The sequence below is a fragment of the Caloenas nicobarica genome, chromosome 3 (genome assembly GCF_036013445.1).
Source record: "Caloenas nicobarica isolate bCalNic1 chromosome 3, bCalNic1.hap1, whole genome shotgun sequence".
NCBI lineage: Eukaryota > Metazoa > Chordata > Aves > Columbiformes > Columbidae > Caloenas > Caloenas nicobarica.
Window position 1 is genome coordinate 65,287,853 of NC_088247.1, and position 17,864 is coordinate 65,305,716.

Here is a 17,864-nt window from a genome sequence, read left to right on the forward strand (position 1 = left end):
GTCCCAGCACCTATTACGCCAACAAAAAAGAAGAGTGCTAACCACCAGAGGCGGATTACCAGTGCAGTCTGGTAATCTCCTTCAACACGCTAGTCTGTGTTTACATGATGAAGTGAATAAACCCTGCTCATAACCAGAATACGTAAATCATTTCAGGCCAGTCCCTTAGCACCACCACAGAAACCTGAACGGAGACGAGGAAAGCAGCTGTCCTCAAGTCCGGCAAGCAACAGCCCAGCATCGACCTCAACATGCTGATGCTATTTGTTGACTGTTGCTGCAGCGGATGGTTATCGTTTCCCCACAGCCAAGTCAGGGCAGGACTGTGCCCTCCGAAGCAAAGATGACACAGGTAGGCGTTTGCCTCACCAAGTTAAATTTCGGTCTTCATCTTCATTACGTGTACTAGAGGGAGTCAAGAGCTTCAGAGAAGTGCCAAAGCAAGAGAGTCCTTTCCTTTTCCAAAAGAAGGTAATTCATCCAGAAATCACACGTAAATCCTCAGAGAAAAATCCTACCATGTACCTGGAGAAATCTGGAAAACTTGCCAGTTTGGCAGTCATTGTCAGCGAGACATCCCATCTTCTTCAATGCTATTAATACCTTGCCTTCCAAGGTATCTGCAGTTTCACGCTAAAACTTACTATTTCTTAGATCTCTGTTTTAAGCTAATTTAAAAAAAAAAGCAAAAACAAAACTACAATTGGAACACCATTTTCTCCCTTCAGGATTCCAGTTATCATAGAATAACAACTAAGGTAAGTCTTAGAACACTGGAGGGGGAAGGAAAAAAAAAAAATCTTGTGTAGCAGCCAGCAGTTGATGCAAAAGAAAGCAAATGTATTATTGAGGTTCGGGCCATCAAAACTCTCAGGAAATTACTAGAAACTCAGACTACCTCACTAGGGAAGCTTTTCCTCTGCAGAATATACTGAAAGCATTTTAAATGCAGCCAGGGTCAAAAAAAGCCACCCCCATCTTACAGGAAGAACACTGTCTGGCCAGCAGACCTTCCAGTCACCTATCAGGTAATCTGAGCCAGCTAGCGAGAGAGAAGGGTCTCTCTAGTCCATTTTCATATGTGTCTCGTCTCTATGGCCTCAGGAGCCACGTTAAGGCAAGTGACACAGGAAGAGCGCCAAGATTAAATAATTCCCTGAAACCCTTATCTTGCTATTCTCTTTCTGTCACTATTGCATTCCACGGATCACAGAGCATATCAATAGTGGATTTAATCAGAAACAAGACATTTCTTCTGGTTTTCTTCTCTCATACTTGTAACATGCCACATGAAAAAAATACACCAGTTTGATGTTTGTATTAAAATGTGATGGTTGCACATTACACAGCCTGATAAACAGCTGTCAGGTCTTCATTTACAGGCAAAAAAGGTAGTTTCTTTGTTCTACAGATGTAAAGTTCCAGTGTAAAAGAAGAGATGAGAGAAAACCTGAAGAGGTAATCTGAGAAATATAACTTGGAAATAAGGGGTAAAACAAGTCTTTTATTTCCATGAATTTTCCCATGCTTATAGAGCTTTTTGGACTTTTCCTAAAAAACCCCACAAGGCTGGGCAGTCCAACCACGCTTTCATTTTCTACACCTACTCCTTCCTCTCCATACCCATCCTTTCACTGACAAGGCTATATTTAAAAAAAAAATTAAAAAAAAAAAAAAAAAAAGGAAAGAAAAAGAAAGAAATGAGCCCTGGCAATGAGTCCTATTCCTTACAATCACCTGGGACAGACAACCACATTACTGTGCTGACTTACAGATTTTGTGCCACCCAGCGCCCTGCCCTGCTAAACTAGTCCTTCCTACAGCTCTGCACCCCATCGAAACGCAGTAGAGGGACAGGATTTAAAACCCGCCGTGTCTTTCAACGGGGCGGCTGCAGAAGCGGGGGGCTCCGTGCCCCCCAAGAGGGCAGCTGCCTGCCCCAGCCTGCTGCCCCCGAGGGAGCTCTGTCTCTCCCGAGCACACGTCTCGCCGGCAGAAAGGAGGTCAGAGCAGCGCCCGCAGCTCCCAGCAGCACTGCGAGCCTGAAGCCGGCTCGCAGAATAAAGAGAAAAGCTGCACCAAGAGCAGCTGCTACCTCCAGGCTAATGGAGCTGGGTACCCAAGGACGAGACTGCCTCGCTGGAGATCGGGAAACATTTCTGCAGCGTTTTCTTAGGGGCACGTCTGTTACTGTGCTTGCAGGTGAAAGCCAGGTCTCCATCTAAAGGCTCACGAACATCTGCAAATCTGTGAGGAAGGGCTGCAAGCAACACCTAAAACATCACCGAGGTCGCGCACACGCGCGCGCACACACACACACAAAAACCACATCACAAAACCAACCACCACCACCACACACAGAACGGTGAGGTTTGTTGTGTTTGTCTCCTCACCCTCCTCCCCCTACCCACAATATAAAGCTATATTATGTTTTAGACAACATTTATATCACAGTACAGTGACACTTGTTAACTCATTCCCTAATCCTCCACCATGAAGGCCCCCTAAAAGAAATAACTGAAATGAGGTTTACCTACTATTTTATCAACAGCAGAATCACAGGTGAAGGAGTTGAAGTTTAGATGCAAACAAGTCTCTCGTAATTTTGGTAAAGAAGGTTTTCTCAGCTGGACTTTACTGTTTAGGTTAACTTAATTTTTCAGTATGTGAGAGGGTTAGCATGTTATATTTGGGGCTGCTGGAGGTATTAATAGATGATTAGCTGCAATACCGTCGTCTCTCTGCTGTGTGCGAAGACACAGAGTATCTGCACAACAATCTTTAAAACCAGCCACCACACGGAAAAAAATCTTAGTCCGAGGAATGGAAAGAACCATAATTTACAGAAAGAGAACAATAATTTACAGAAGGAAGCATCCAGCAACAGAATCAATTAAATGGACTTCACAATACAACAGTTTAAACCAACAGCAGCAAACAATTTCTTTAATCTTTGAGGTAGACAAGCCTTCACCACCATCACCACAACCATGAATTTTTTGAAATAAAGTACTCCCAACTGGGTTGGTGTTGGGAGTGCCAAAAGGGTGGAGAACAAGTGAAAGAAGCGATGAAAACTTAAAAACTCTGAGACCAGACCACTGAGTATGTTTAAATACAGCAACAAAAAACCAGTGACTTTCATTAAAAGTTGGTAAAGGATTGCTAGGTTAATAAAGCGACAATAAACCTCTTCTTTTTGTTAGTACGAAGGGGCACGATCTTTACGAATTCTGTAGGCAGGCACCCAAAAAACGAACACATATAGCTAGTTATTTAATTTTCTACCCAAAGCCACGCATGTGGAAGACACGTGAGATGGGTACCTGGCAATCAGGGAGAAGCATGAAAAAGACATGAAGAGAGAGGCTGCGCTCTTGCAGAGCTTGATTTATTGAGGGACAGCTCACCGAGACCAACAGTTGTTCTCGTCTCTCCCACAACAAAAACACCAAACAGTTTTGTCAACATGTAAAGGTAAACGTGGTTTTAAGTGGTATCTTATTTACTTTGATTTGCTATTTTATTCTTTGTTGTCCATATTTGACTGTAACAACTAAAACACCCTGCAAGGTTTCAGCTGCATGCTCCAAAATCTGTTCTAAATCCTACTACAGCAGGAGGGAAATGCAGTAAAAGGGAAATACTGGAAAGGATAATGAATACATATAAAATATATGCTGACCTATATTCAGATAATACATTGTCTCAACAACAAATTTTCAATTCAAAATACAGAAAATAAAACTAAATATATGTACACTGAATATCTTCAATTATTAAAGAAAATATGGGCAGCCAAAAAAAAAAAATACAGTGGTAAATTTTATGCTGGGAAATATTAAGAAACTTATTTTCCCTACCTCTGAGGAAAATAATGTGTGTTAATTTAAAGGCCATAAGAGAATACTGCTGCATTGCAACTGGCCATGAGGTGTAATTTACAAGACCACTAAAATTTGGAATGTATACTGCTCATACAGAATTAAAAAAAAAAAAAAAAAATCAAACAGAAAACAAACACAAACTCCTATCACTCAGATTTATCAGTATTTTCAGACTTTACAACTTTATCACTTCATTCACAGTACTATACTATTTGCATTTTAAATTTTGTCTTGAAACAGGATTTGTGCATTTACATTCATCTGTGTAGACAACTTTGTCTACGAAAAGCCATCAGATTAATGGATAATAATGTAAATTACTATTACATGATCAGGTATCTTTTGATAAACTCACTATTCTGTTTAACTTGCTGCTAAACTTCAAAGGTGTGGAAAAAATTATTTCTGGGATATTAATTTTGCTCTCAGCATAATAGTAAAAGAAAATCATCTCTGAGTAATAAGGAGAGTGGTATGGGGAACAACAATAGTTATGATCACTAATCTCCTAAAACAAAATAGTTTTTATCAGCCTGCATTCCAATAGTTTTACTATCAAGTTAATTAATTGACTCCTACACTAATATCTAAATGCCAAGCAATTAGTGGCACTGAACTATAAATGGCTTTGTCTTTGCTCTTGTAGAGTTATTTTATAAAGCAAATGCAATTCTATCAGTTCACTGATTTAATGCAGGCTTTGTGAGGTTAATATTCCCAAGCAATCGCAAAATAAAGAACTGCTTTAATTAACCTTCTGTGATTTACGTACTGAGAGAAGTCAGAATTTAGAAACTTTAAATAATACCACCATCGTATCAACAACAATAATGATACTTTGTGGATCAAAGCCAAACCGCCGATTTGAGAACTTTGAGAAACGCATTTGAACACATGTACCTTACTGAACTTCTAAACTCATTAAAAAGATTTTTCTCTGAGCATAACATACTAAACCCACGATACATTTTACGTAGCTTCTGCAGTTGAGATGAAAAATGTTCCCTTTCAGGATTACTAACTTACAAATACCAACGTTTTGAGTCTGAAAAAAATGATCTGCATCGCCACCTTTTGTACTGGAATGCTTTGCAGAGATTTTTGCTACAGATGTGGGACACTGCCTGCTGAATCTACAAACTGACTGCACGTCCATAACTGACCACTTAAAAATGAAGGAGCAAAACAGGACTTCCTTTTTCCTCTCAAGACTAAATTTTCTCTCTTTCCAATTTAGCAGAAAGGAGGCTCTCATTGCCAGTTTCTTTATGATATCATACACTAACTTCTTTTTAGCACATGAAATAACTCATCAGGGCTCCGGCATTTCCGCTTTGCTCATCTTACAAGCTGTGGTATGCCTACTAGGTTTGCAATGATCTAACACAAAAACAGGGGCTAAAAATTAAAATTTAAAATTAGAAATTAAAACCCAGCAGGCTGTACAGGTGGCCATGAACAGGTTTGCAGTGTGTGCTGACCCATCTCCTCCGACAACCCAGCCAGATACCATCAAACCCCGTCAGCAGCAGATGCCTGAGGAGCTGCACTTGCTGCTTTCTCAGGAGAAGAAAGGCGACCTTCAAAACTCCTCCTTTGAGCTGCAAGCTGAAAAGCCTATTTTCCGCAGAAAACCATTAACAGATGAACACAGCCTAAGAACATGCAGACTGGGAAAATGTTTCTTAACTATAACGAGGGAACTTGAAACTGAAGGTGCCATACAACTATTAAGACAACGCAGAGGCAAACAAATACTTTCATTGACAGCCCTTTGGAAGATTATAAAACAGAAGCATAAAGAAGTTTGCTATATTTTATATATAAACAGTAGTACCGCTTTGCAAGATAAATGCTTCCTTTCCCAGTAGTATCACTTAACAAATCCAAGTTACTCAAAAGACAGATACAGGTAAGGGGTAACTATACATACTAACTTTAAAGGCTTCGGACCTAATAGAATAATAAAATCCTTTTTGGTTGGGAAAAGACCTTTAAGATCATTGAGTCCAACCATTAACCTAACACTGCCAAGTCCACCTCTAAACCATGTCCCTAAGAACCTCATCTGCATGTCTTTTAAATACCTCCAGGGATAGTCTGTAGTTGATTTTTATTTGGCTAAATCAGTCGCCGTGTCTGTAAACACTCACTTTAAAATAACAGGGCAGAGAAATTATTCTCAAAATCCAAATGAGAATTTTTGGGTTTGGTCAACATGCCTGCAGCAAGAACAAGCCTGCGCTGCTGCGAGTGCTGCTCCATGCTATGCCCTCAATTTTGTGTTTGTGCTCAGGTGTGAGTTTACAGACAATTATCTTTGCTTTTTCTGCCTGACTCTATTCCTGCCAGCTACTTGGCTCAGGAAGATCATTCTCCAAGTCTGACAAGCTAGCACCTATTATAATCTTAAAAATACAGATATAAATCACTGAGGGAAAAAGACAAAGGTTCGACACATTTCCTGGAATGATATAAGCAATGCTGAGCAAACAGAGCCTTCCCCAAATGGACAACAACCAGCTGTTCCTGCTACTGGGAGATGATGTGGCATAACGGGAGTCACGGTTTCACTGAACTCCTGAGCTAAGTGACCTCTGCCACAGAGATAAATAGCCATATGCTTAACACTTATTTGCTATTACAGTAGCATCACGATTATGAAGTAAGACTTTATAAAAGCAGGAATCTAACAGGCCAAGACTTCAATCAGTTAAGTGTTCATTGAACCTACACAGGTTCAAACCTCATTTGCCCTTCCTGAAAACATCACGTGCTTAAGAAAGACTCAAAATTAGTTTTATTCACAAGATCAGTACAGTTCCTAAGTATTTCAACAGTTCATTTGTTTTTAAATCACTTCTGTGTTCAGCAAGGTAAGGTGACGAGTGCCTGTCAGAGGTGCTGGTCACTGGTGGCTTGTCTAGAAGCCAGGATTTAAGTCTTGGTGTGTGACTTTGGAAGTCAGCTGCTGAAAACGTGTTCCCCTTCTCTCCTGCCCTCAAGTCCGGCCAAGCTTTATTACAGATGCAAAAAGTCAAAGTTGTACTATACCTTTTGATATCTACCTCATCTCTCCAAAGCAGGTTGGCAACAAAGGGTTAAGCATACCAAACTGGATGCTGTCCTAAGAAGTTATGCTGTTGTTTTTCCATGTCTCTAATTTCAGGTCCCACAGAAACGAGGGTGGAAAAGCTGGCAGAAGTACATGTATATCATGTACATGAGATTTTTCCACCTCCATGTTTTGTTGTCAGGCATTTCTCTGCTCACTACATACAAGCAGCCCTGGTTTCCAAAAGCCAACAAACAAGCGCCCATCAAAGCAGAAGATCTCAGTGCCACGAATTTGAGGTTGAATGGTTTAAAGGAATCACTTCTGCCTCTTTACCCTGAAAAGAAAATAATCACTTCTACCTAAAAACAAGCCCAGCATTTCATGACAGCGTGAATACACGCTGGGCACTACTAGGTACCTCTGCTGAGATGGAAGCCATGAAGGATTTATGGTACACAACAAGTGGTGGTGTCGGCCACTGCCAATGACGGCAGGTTAACCGTCTCCTCTGAACATTAAATTTGATGAGTTCCCATAGAACTTCAAGAGGCAACTTCCACAAAGAACACTTTCCTATGTGCCTGGCGGCAAATGTCAGATTAACATAGAAGCTTGTTCTTTCCCAGATTTCCTGTGGTTCATAACACAACAAATACTAAGGGCAACCACTCATCTAATGTCAGAAAATTACAGACACGCGAGTTAAAAGTGCAGAAGGACAAACAATTTTTATTACAACTTTAAGCCGTGAGCAGTTATACACTACTTGCAAGGCCCTGTATATTTTAAAAGACGTTTAAATTAAATTCTGCAGGAGACTGAACTACAGTACAGCCAACTGCTAATTCTGTGCCAGTTTCTAGCTACTTTGGAATGAAGATTTTATTAAAAAGAATAATTGCATTGAGGTATAAAACTTAAATTTCAACTCACTGAGGACTGTCTGTATTACTAATGAATTCAGTATTTGCATGCAACGCAACTATTCCTAACTTACAACAACAGTATTTTTGTACAGTGTTACACCCCGAAACAGCTTGACAATGTTAATTAACATGCTTCTTATTACACTCTTAAAAGAACTTCAGCAGCTCACATCAAATTCAAAAACAAGACTTTATCCTCATTGTACCAAAATCACTTTAATAATTGGATGCATTTTGCCACAATACAATTTGTTCTGTTTTCATGACAGTCATACAGCTTGGACATGAAAACAGATTAATTAGTTTCACATGTTGTTCACATTTTCAAAGACTGTTTCAAATTGAGTAATGTTTTATCTGCCCTACCTTGCACTGACTCAATGCTAGAAACAGATGTCTTCAGAAGAACATTCTCAGAGCCACCATCCTCTCAAGCTTGTGACTGAGACTAGCTCAAACCACTGTCACCAGTTCAGCAAGAAATCTGAAATTTATGGCTTCCATTGATCCAAGTTCAGGGAACCAGAGAGAAACCATAGCCCCTTGCAGGAGCCTAAGTGGTGCCTGGACGTCCAGCTAGAGAGGCCAACCAAGGCACCACCAGGGATGCCCCCCACCTCTGCTGCCCTCCTGCCTGGGAGGCCTTTCTACCTGGGACTACTGAAACACTTCACATATTCTTACCGACCTGAACTGCATTTGTCCCCCCGGCCCACTCTCAGGGAAAAACAAACAAACAAAACCCCAAAACCTCCACACACAATCAACACCACCACCACACAAACACCACTAGTCATTCCACTCTTTGTCTAATGACAATTTGGGTTGAAAAAATTCTCGTCATGATCAGTAGGTGAGGGATTATACTGGTGTGGAAAACAAGGGTTTGGCCAGCTTTTAGAACATTGTAATCAACCCTGACAGTGAGGGAGTCTTGTTTGTTTGCTTGTTTATGAAACATTTTCTCCTTTTAAATAAAACCAGACTACAGACTGAGCCTGAACTACTTGTCTGTTCCTTTCAGGCATTCAAAGGGAATAATGGTAACCACAAAGGAATGGCGTGAAAACACTGTTAACCAGAAGGACTGATGCCCCAGAAAAGTGCACACGTGTGCCCCACCACACTTTTTCCCCTTTGAATCCCATGCCTGCACATGACAAAAGGGATCAACATAATCCCACTTCAGCATAATCCCACTCTCTTCTGGAAACTTGCATGCAGAAAAATTTCCAAGAATACTTAAAACAAAAGATGACTTCAGGTTAACAGTAGCAGGTGTAGAATAAAATGACTTTTGTTTGTTTAACTAAGAGTTAGACCATAATTATTTCCCAGATCCATTTCATCTGTCAAAAAGTGATATGGTCCCAACTCATAAAACAACACATTAAACCTCAACGGCGCAATAGTCTCTTGATACATATGAACACATGCTACATAAAACAAGAAAATATATAAACATGGCTGTTTAAAAGCCAGCTGGAAAGCATAATAACCCCAAATATACATCACACTATCTTAACAAAATAATGTTTAGTGATGACAGTTTAAGTTTGCAATTACATGACATTCTTGAGCAAAATATCACTTCTACTTATGGCAAAAGATTTAAAACTGCAAAAACAACTGAAGCATTTATTCATTTATATGCCATTTCAAGATGAAAAACCCTGCCAAGGGCAACGCTGTAGTACTGTAGCACATCTTTCTCTTTTTTTTTTTCCTCTCTTTTAAAGAGCAGTAAAGGTAAAAAGAAGGGTGTTTCGGTTTGGTTTGGTTTGGTTTTTTAAAAAAAGCGTTATCTACATCTACTGGCAATATCTAATGATCAATGAATCTGCTACTGCAATAAATTTGCTTAAAACAAAGCTCTTCCTTTAATGGTTTTTACACAGCAGGCGCCTGATATGAAGAGGGGATGACTGATGCTGCCTTGCAGTATGGCTCTATAGTAAACTATGCCAGTATCACTATCAAATCACCTCTTATGAAACTCCCTCTCTGCCCACCATGCAATCAATTTAACAAAGATCTAAACAACTTACAGTTCAAACATTCAAATAAATCCCATTCTCCTCCTTCTCCTCCAAGCTTATTAGAAGAATGGAAAGTCACAAGTCACTGGAACAGCCCCAGAAATTATTTTATCTGTTCACTTTTATTGACAAGACTACATATTGAATTCAAGTGAAGCAAGGAAAAGGAGGAATGGCTTCACACTTCCACAACGCGTGGGAAATAAAAACGAGTACCAGTTCCAAGGCATAACACTAAGAGTTACACCTGACTGCCAAAGCTCACTCATATTATGTCTGAAAGAGCAAAAATAAAACATTATCCCTATGAAATTTCATATCAGTTTTCTTCCCATAACAGAATACCCAGCACATCACACTACAGGGTTTTACATGAAAAGAAACTAGTGGCAAGAAAAAGTCCATCATCCATCCAGAATAAACGCTACTTTTGGCTTGATAATCTCCAAAACAAGTAGATTGACATAAATCTAAAACAGAAATAGAGAAAATACAGTAGACAAAAGAAGCCAAATCACTGAGAAGCCCACCCTTAAAACTCCTAAAACTATACAAATAGATATTCCTATTTTTCTTGCAAAAATTTTACATCAAGTAAACCCTAATTTATAAATTAGTTTCAAAAGATAGTCAGTCTCATATAAGCAGAGACATTTATGCTTAAATAAGCACAGTTTTAATTTTTTTTTCTCAGGAGCAGAAGTTGACATCCAGTCCCAACTTTTTTTGTCATCCTAGTATTAATTTTTGTATTGTGCACCGGTTACCACTTTACAGTAACACTAGTGTGCATCAGCAACAGAGGAAAGAACACTGATGCTGAAGTGTCAAAAGTGTAGACTTCAACTTCTTGTGTTGGGAATTTTTCTTCTATATTAGCAATTCCCAAAGAATGGGAAAGAACAGAGTAGTGAGGTTTTACACAGCAACATTAGAGAGGAGGTGTTCACCTGATGACCCTTCTTGAGACTAGGGGAAGAGCATCCACAGAACCAATCTGGAGATGGGGAAAAGAAAAGGAGCAAGCCCCAAAGTCTTAAAGACTACTTATGATTTATGTGAAAGAGTCCCATCTACACACAAATACTCCAGGAAAAGGCTGTATAATTCAAAACGTGGCATCAGAACTGAAAACTTAAGAGGTTGACCGCTACTGAAGAACAGGATAACCGACCAGCCCTTAAGAAACCACGAAGAATTTCAGGTGAGATTCTCACAGTAAGGATTACCAGCCGCAAGGCTGTGTTGGTGAGCACCTAATGCATCATCTGAATTTGCAGATTCAGGCAAAAATGCCTATTGACCTTGAAATGTCTGTATCACCCTTGGAGCCTGGATTTAGACACTTGTTCAAATGTACCCCCAAATCCTCAAAGAAATTTGGCTACATCAAGGCTGATATCTTCTACAAGTGAATCTGTTCCTGCCTTTCTCTTCATCTCAGTTCTCTGAAGTCCATAATATATGGAAGGCTTTACTCTCATTTTGCCTTCATCCTCTTTTATGATACCCCTCACTTCATTGCACAAACCTTCACTTTACTGGCTATGATAGCAAATTATGTCATTGAAACATGTAGCAACGCATAAATCAGTATCTTGTTATTTCCTGTCTTGTATAGTTAATGTGTTTTGTATATTTTTTTAAACTAAAATACTCGATCCATTCAACTCTCAGGATTCAAAATATGATGAGGTGTCCATATTTCAGTTTCACAAACTGTGATATGTAGACATTGGAGCAGCTGTGTTTCTTCTATCTCATAGGCTGTATTACTAGGACTTTATCTGCTAAGACTTTACCAAGATGCTTATGAACACTATTTTCAAGTCATAGAAAAATCAAGCATTAAATGCCAAAGTAAAAAAGCAGAAAATTAAATTTAAAGACACAACTGCAATCTTTAAAGTCACAGTTACACATAATCCAAAAGATGGAAAGTGGTGACATTTACAAGAATATCATAGATACAATTAAGAATTCTATTTCATAAAGCATCTAGCATTTTAATGAAAAAAGTTAATTCTCAATGGAATTTTAAAATGTAGATGAAGAAAAATTAACATGTAATTACACAGTGAAATTATCATAGCTTTATTTTAAAATCAAAGGAGGGGAGCCTCCTGTATCATTGCTACTTACAGCATCTTTTATTAGTTTATTTTACACACTATTTCTATTTCAAGCTAGGATTTCTACATCGCACCAGCATTATCCCAAAATGTTAATCAACCATGCCTGACAGAATTCCCCAGCGATTTGCAGCAAGTGCTGATGCTTCCACTAATACCCAGTCTTGAGTAACTCACTTTGGTTAGATTTCCCAGGATGGCCAGTATGCTTTAGTTTCATCCTTCCATTTCCAGATCACCTCTCTGTGATTAACAGAGCTGAGACTGCAGATAGAACTGAACCTACATGTTCAGCTGCATCAGCTCTGCACATCCATTTTGTTCAGTATCTAAAATGTGGATGTTTCTCAAGCTCTGGGAAGCAGACCCATACACTATCACTTCTGATCTCAGTTAAAGACAAAATCACTTTAAGTGAATGTTAATGACTAACATATAAAGCACAATTCAAGAACAGCAATGGATTTTGAATTATGTAGTTTCACTAACTGGATGTGCAAACTGACAACATTCAAACTAATAGCTGTAATATCAATTTAAAATATCTCTTAAGAAGCTCTCTTGACAAAGCAGCTCCAAAATGCCTTTAAGTCATCTACCCTCAAACGAACTAACAGGAAAAACAAAATAGTAGTGACCACGTAGATGCATGAGCTCTCAATGATGTCTGTCTTGTGAGGGGAAAATAAAACCAAACAAAAGCAAGGAAAATCTCCAGCCTCCACTAACATCTGATCAACAAAAAGTTAACTTCTTTCTAAAAGCAGAATTAATAGTTGCTGGGGTATTTACACTGGCTTTATTCAAAAAGTTGATATAAAATAAAGCCTGAAAGTGTGTGCAGATGTCCTTGTGTGTCTATCCCCAAAGACTTCTCAGACGGATGTTGCCTGACTCTATGTTTATTTAATTTCGTTTTTAACACCGTTCTCAGGAATAGGGGTCAGGTGGGTTTTGTTCATGTCACACAGATCAATTTTTACACCCCCAGCTCCACAGGAATTGTCGGTAGTGGAGGACAGCGCTTACCTGCTGAGCCTGGTACCTCTGCTGCGCCTGCGACAGATACTGTGCCTGGGGCGGCAGATGCTGGGGCTGCTGGTTGTAGTAGGGCTGCTGGCCCTGCTGGCAGTAGCCGCTCACACCTTGCTGGCCGTACTGGGGCGGAATCTGTTGGAAGAGCCAAGCAAAGCAAACGCATGAGTTGAGGCAGGAGGACATGAAATCCAGCTGTGTCACATCTGTACAGCAACCCAATCGGAAGCGATATCCCTCAGCTACACACCCGACCCAACAGCCCCGCTCTTCTGTTCCATTCACACAAGCCCTTTGGATCCTCTTGCCCGAGCAGGAGTCGTCAGCCTGAGTGCTCTACGGTTACTCTTTTCAGGAAGAGCTTCTAAGGAAAATGCTGTGCTTCTGAACATCACAATCCCATAATGCCCAGCCTTAAAATACAAAAGTGGTTATTTTAAATGTTTGCTATCCATGGGCAGGCTACTGAGGTAAATCGACACAGGAATCATTCTAATGGCACTGACCCAAAAGTACAACTGTGGGAAAAAGGGACAACTCTAAAACAGACATTGAAAGAGAAACACCCTTTTTTTTAAAAAAAAAAATCTGGAGGAATAAAGTACTAAATTTAACAAAATGTTTTGCCCACAACCCTCAGGTTTTTAACAATTGTGTGTTTAAGCCTTACACAAAAAACTTGGGGTTTGGCAGGCTTTTGGTTTTGTCAAGTTCAGTCTCACTCAGTGCCCTGTTCTCTACTAAGACTTTTTTTTTTTTAATGAAAACAAACCACCAGTGCAACACAAAATAAGCTGTTACAGGGCCTATTAATGGACAAATCAGCACGTGTCATGTACTGAGAACCCCACGCACACTGAGAATTTCACTTATAAGCAAAAGCAAGCCAATTACAGTGTCATAGGAATTTTCAGCATCAGTTTAGTCTGTAAGCCTTGTATCAATAGACACTGACATTTTCTTGAGATATTTGAAAGTGTAAACTTTCAAGGAACTCCTGATATTGTGTATAGATTGCCCAAATTTTAGGTACCCATGCCTTCCCCCAAACACTGGTATTTAGTACCATTTCAGATGAATGACAGATGCAACACAGGACTTCTCCCTTCTAGAACGGACCTCCTGCTGGTCCTGCACATCCCTGCCCTGAGCAAATGTCTCACCTACCTGAGTATATATGACATCTGAAATGCTTTGATCTTTGAACTGTTCCCACTGAGTTTCTGATACACTGATACATCTGTTTACTCAATATGTAAACACACACCTGTTCTACCTGAAGTTAACTTACTACATTCATTCAGTAATATTTACTAGGTGATGATAATACAAAGTCAAATTTAAACCTTTGTTTTGGTTGGTTTTACTAACACAACTTGATATGCTCCTGGTACTTCTCCCAGAAGCTGCTGGTCCTACTTCTTGCTAACTCCTAAGGTCAGCACTCCAACCCCACTTCTGCGCTTGTTCGCTTCACTTGTGCTTCCACTTCCTTCACCATCATTTTGCAGGCAGTGAGATGTTTCTGTGACCAAAGCAACCCTTTCTGACAAATGCCCTTTCCCTGCTGATGCATAAATGAGGCCGTTATAATGCAAACTAAAAAGGGTGCATTGGAATATCATCAAGCAAACAGACAGCTGGAGGATGGGATCTGACAGAAGACCACATGGTGATTTGCCCGTCAGCTGCAAAGGTCACAGAGCCTGGACTGGTTCCTAGGAAATGCTGAGGAGAAACCTATGTTGTGGTCCATCTGGGTCCCAGTAACAGTAGGAAGGAAAGATATTGACAGCAAAATACAGGCTTCCAGAAAGAAGAAGAAAAAGATCATTTGAATGCCTGGTTGACAGGATGGTGACAAAGCAAAAGATCAGATTTATCAGGAACCGGAGTATTTCTAGAATAAAGACACTTGTGCAGGAGGGTTGGAGCTCACCTGAACATAGGAGCCTGGTTGCTGGTACCTACAGATCAAGAAAGTGAAATTTTAAGCTGAAGAGAGGGGATTAGAAGAACACAAGGTTAAAAAGCATGGCATTGCTATAACAAATGAAGACATGGAGATTCTGCATCATCAAGTGAAGACGCTGAGAAGAATCAAGAATGAAAACAGACACACAGATGACGGCAGAGTAAATAGAGTAGGCAAGACGAAAATTCAACAATACATTGCCTTGTAGACAAAGCGGGGGGAGTAGAAGAAAAACTGGATCACTGGAACATCAAGCCTCAAACAAATGCATTAGCGCTAGTCATATCAGAAATCTGGTAGAAGGGAGACAATTTGTGGGTTGCTATTTTGCATCATCCTAGGATACAAATACATAGGAAAGACAGCTGACGATGAAGTAATGTTACACGGTACATAAGAGTTTAGGAACAAATCAAAACTCCACCTCACCAAGCAGCAGAGCTCTGGAGTTTGGTCGGATCAGGAAGGGCGAGCGCTGGGAGCAGCAGGCACGGCCAGACCACGGCAACGCTGCCAGCAGCACAGCGAGCCCTAGAAGCAAAGGCACGGCGCAAGGTTGTACAGGGGCAGATTCCTACTCCTCCCATGTAGAGTGAGCAAGCAGACTGCTACAAAGCAGGGATCAAAGTATCAGAGAACTGACAATGGTTGTTCCATGGAGCTGCTGGGTAGGGAACCTGCACAAGGAGCGCTGCCTTTGGCTTGGTCCTGAGCAGCAGGAATCATCTGCTTCTACATCCTACAGAACCACTACACATAAGTGACCATAGCACAGGTAACTTGAGCATCCCTACAGGAACAATGAAAACCAAGGAATCTACTACTGTTGTGCTTAACTTCAAAAAGCGTAACTACATAAAAGGAGATAGCTTGTTAAAAGGAAGATCTAACAAGCAGCTATGAGAAATAAAATCTGACTGGCAGCAAAGATGCTTAACAACAATCACATGGAAACCACAGAACCAATATTCACCACCTATTCAGAAAGAGCAAAGGGACATCAGCATGGCTTATCGCAGGTTTCTAGAAGCAAAAAGGCATCTTTCAGTAAGCTGACACCAAGTACAAATGAGGAAAACAGAGAAGACTGTAAACTCTGGCACTTCAAATGTAATAAGGCAGGCCAGAAAGAACTGGAGAAACAGCTAGGAAAGGGAATCAAATGAGTAATGAATCATTTCTTCAAACACATCAGGAGCAGGAGATCTGCCAGAGAATCTCAGCTGCTAAGTGATGCTCACAGTATAAAAGGAGATTCAGAGAAAACAGGGCCATGACATAGAAGCTTAACAATTTTTTTGCACTAGTGTGCACTTCGGAAAAATCTTGGGAGGTTCTCATGCTGGAGTCCTCCTTTGTGAGGGACTCGATGAATGTGTCTGAATCTGATGGGACTACTCATGGAACAAATTGATGAATGAATGGTAAGAAATGCTGAAGGCCATATAGCATCACCCCAGAGGTCTAAGCAAATTCAAGAACGAAACAGCTGAATTACTAACGACAGAACACAGCCTCTAACCTGGAGCTGCCTTGGTGGGTAGGAATTTTGAGTATGGCTTTATAAAAATAAAAAGCAGAGATTTGAGTAATTTAAGACTGTACAGGACTGATGATCGTTGTGGATAAATCAGGGCAGACAAGAATGAAGATCAGAATTGGGAAATATCAACACAGCTTTTCCAAAGGAAAATCCCTCTCTTTAGACTTCTTGAACTTTCTAGGAAGGGTCAAACACAAAGGTTCAGAGAAATGCAATAAGAATTATCAAAGGTGTGGAACAGTTTCCATACAAAGAAACTATAACCCTTTGAGTATGGAAGAGATGCCAGGAAGTAGGAATACGATAGAAAGCTGCAAAACCATTTTGTCCAATACAACAATTAGGAGGCATTAAATGGTGAAAGCTAGTAGAAGAAAACTTCAGAACAAGAAAGACATAGGCTCCCTAGTCACAGAGGTAGCAGATGTTTGAAACTTCCTGACAAATTATATTTTGAAAGCTGAAAGCTTATGTGGGCTCAAGTAAAGACTGGACAAGTTCACAAAAGATACATCCTCTGAGGGTTACCCAAAATATAGAGCCACATCTGGCCCAGGAACTGAACTGAAAACAGCTGGAGGCTCAGAGAGTATTGGGGAAAGTATCACACGCTTGCTTTGCTCTGGCTCTTCTCTAGGTGTCCAATTAAAGCCTCGGCTGGAGGAAGATAGAAGGCTGCGTGAACCCTTGATCTGACCTGATACAGCCGCGCCTCTGTTCTAACCCCCCCTTGGCAATATATGTTCGTGTCCTGTGAGACAGCACTGAAAATTTGGTGTGCGAGGTACTAAGTAACACATGTTAGCAACGTGAAGAGGCGATAACACCTTGATTGCCAGAAGCTGGGCGACTGCTTCAATTTTTTAAATGTTTTCCCTAGCAATCTGCTTCCAGACACCGGTGTAAAAACAGGGTACCGGGCTCTTCTTCTGACCTTATATATCAGTTGCTACTTTCCTCCCTATTCTCCCAAACGAAACAAACAAACAAAATCAACAAAACCACAACAATAATCCTGATGCTACATGTACTTTCAGATGCTATACCTTTCACTGCAGAGACCCATCATCACTGACTTAGCTGAATGCTCAGTATAATTTCTGTGGCTATTTAAATAAATAACAAACAACAACACGCAAATTAATTCTCCTGCTTTATTGATGGGGATCACAAGATACCGCTTATGGACAAATGTTTATTAAACAGCATATAAAAAAGCTTAATTAAAACCTCCCCAGAACAAAACAAATCTGAAGCCAATTACTTACA

General features: G+C 40.2%; 1 protein-coding gene across 5 annotated transcripts in view; it reads right to left on the minus strand.

Moving 5' to 3' along the window:
* Nucleotides 1-17,864, minus strand: part of ARID1B (AT-rich interaction domain 1B) — a 330,284-nt gene that overhangs the window by 234,207 nt on the left and 78,213 nt on the right. For all 5 annotated transcript variants that reach the window (XM_065630702.1, XM_065630699.1, XM_065630700.1 and 2 more), the window contains exon 3: nucleotides 13,072-13,212. In XM_065630702.1, coding sequence (XP_065486774.1) covers nucleotides 13,072-13,212 — 141 coding nt within the window. The remainder of the gene's footprint in view (nucleotides 1-13,071; nucleotides 13,213-17,864) is intronic.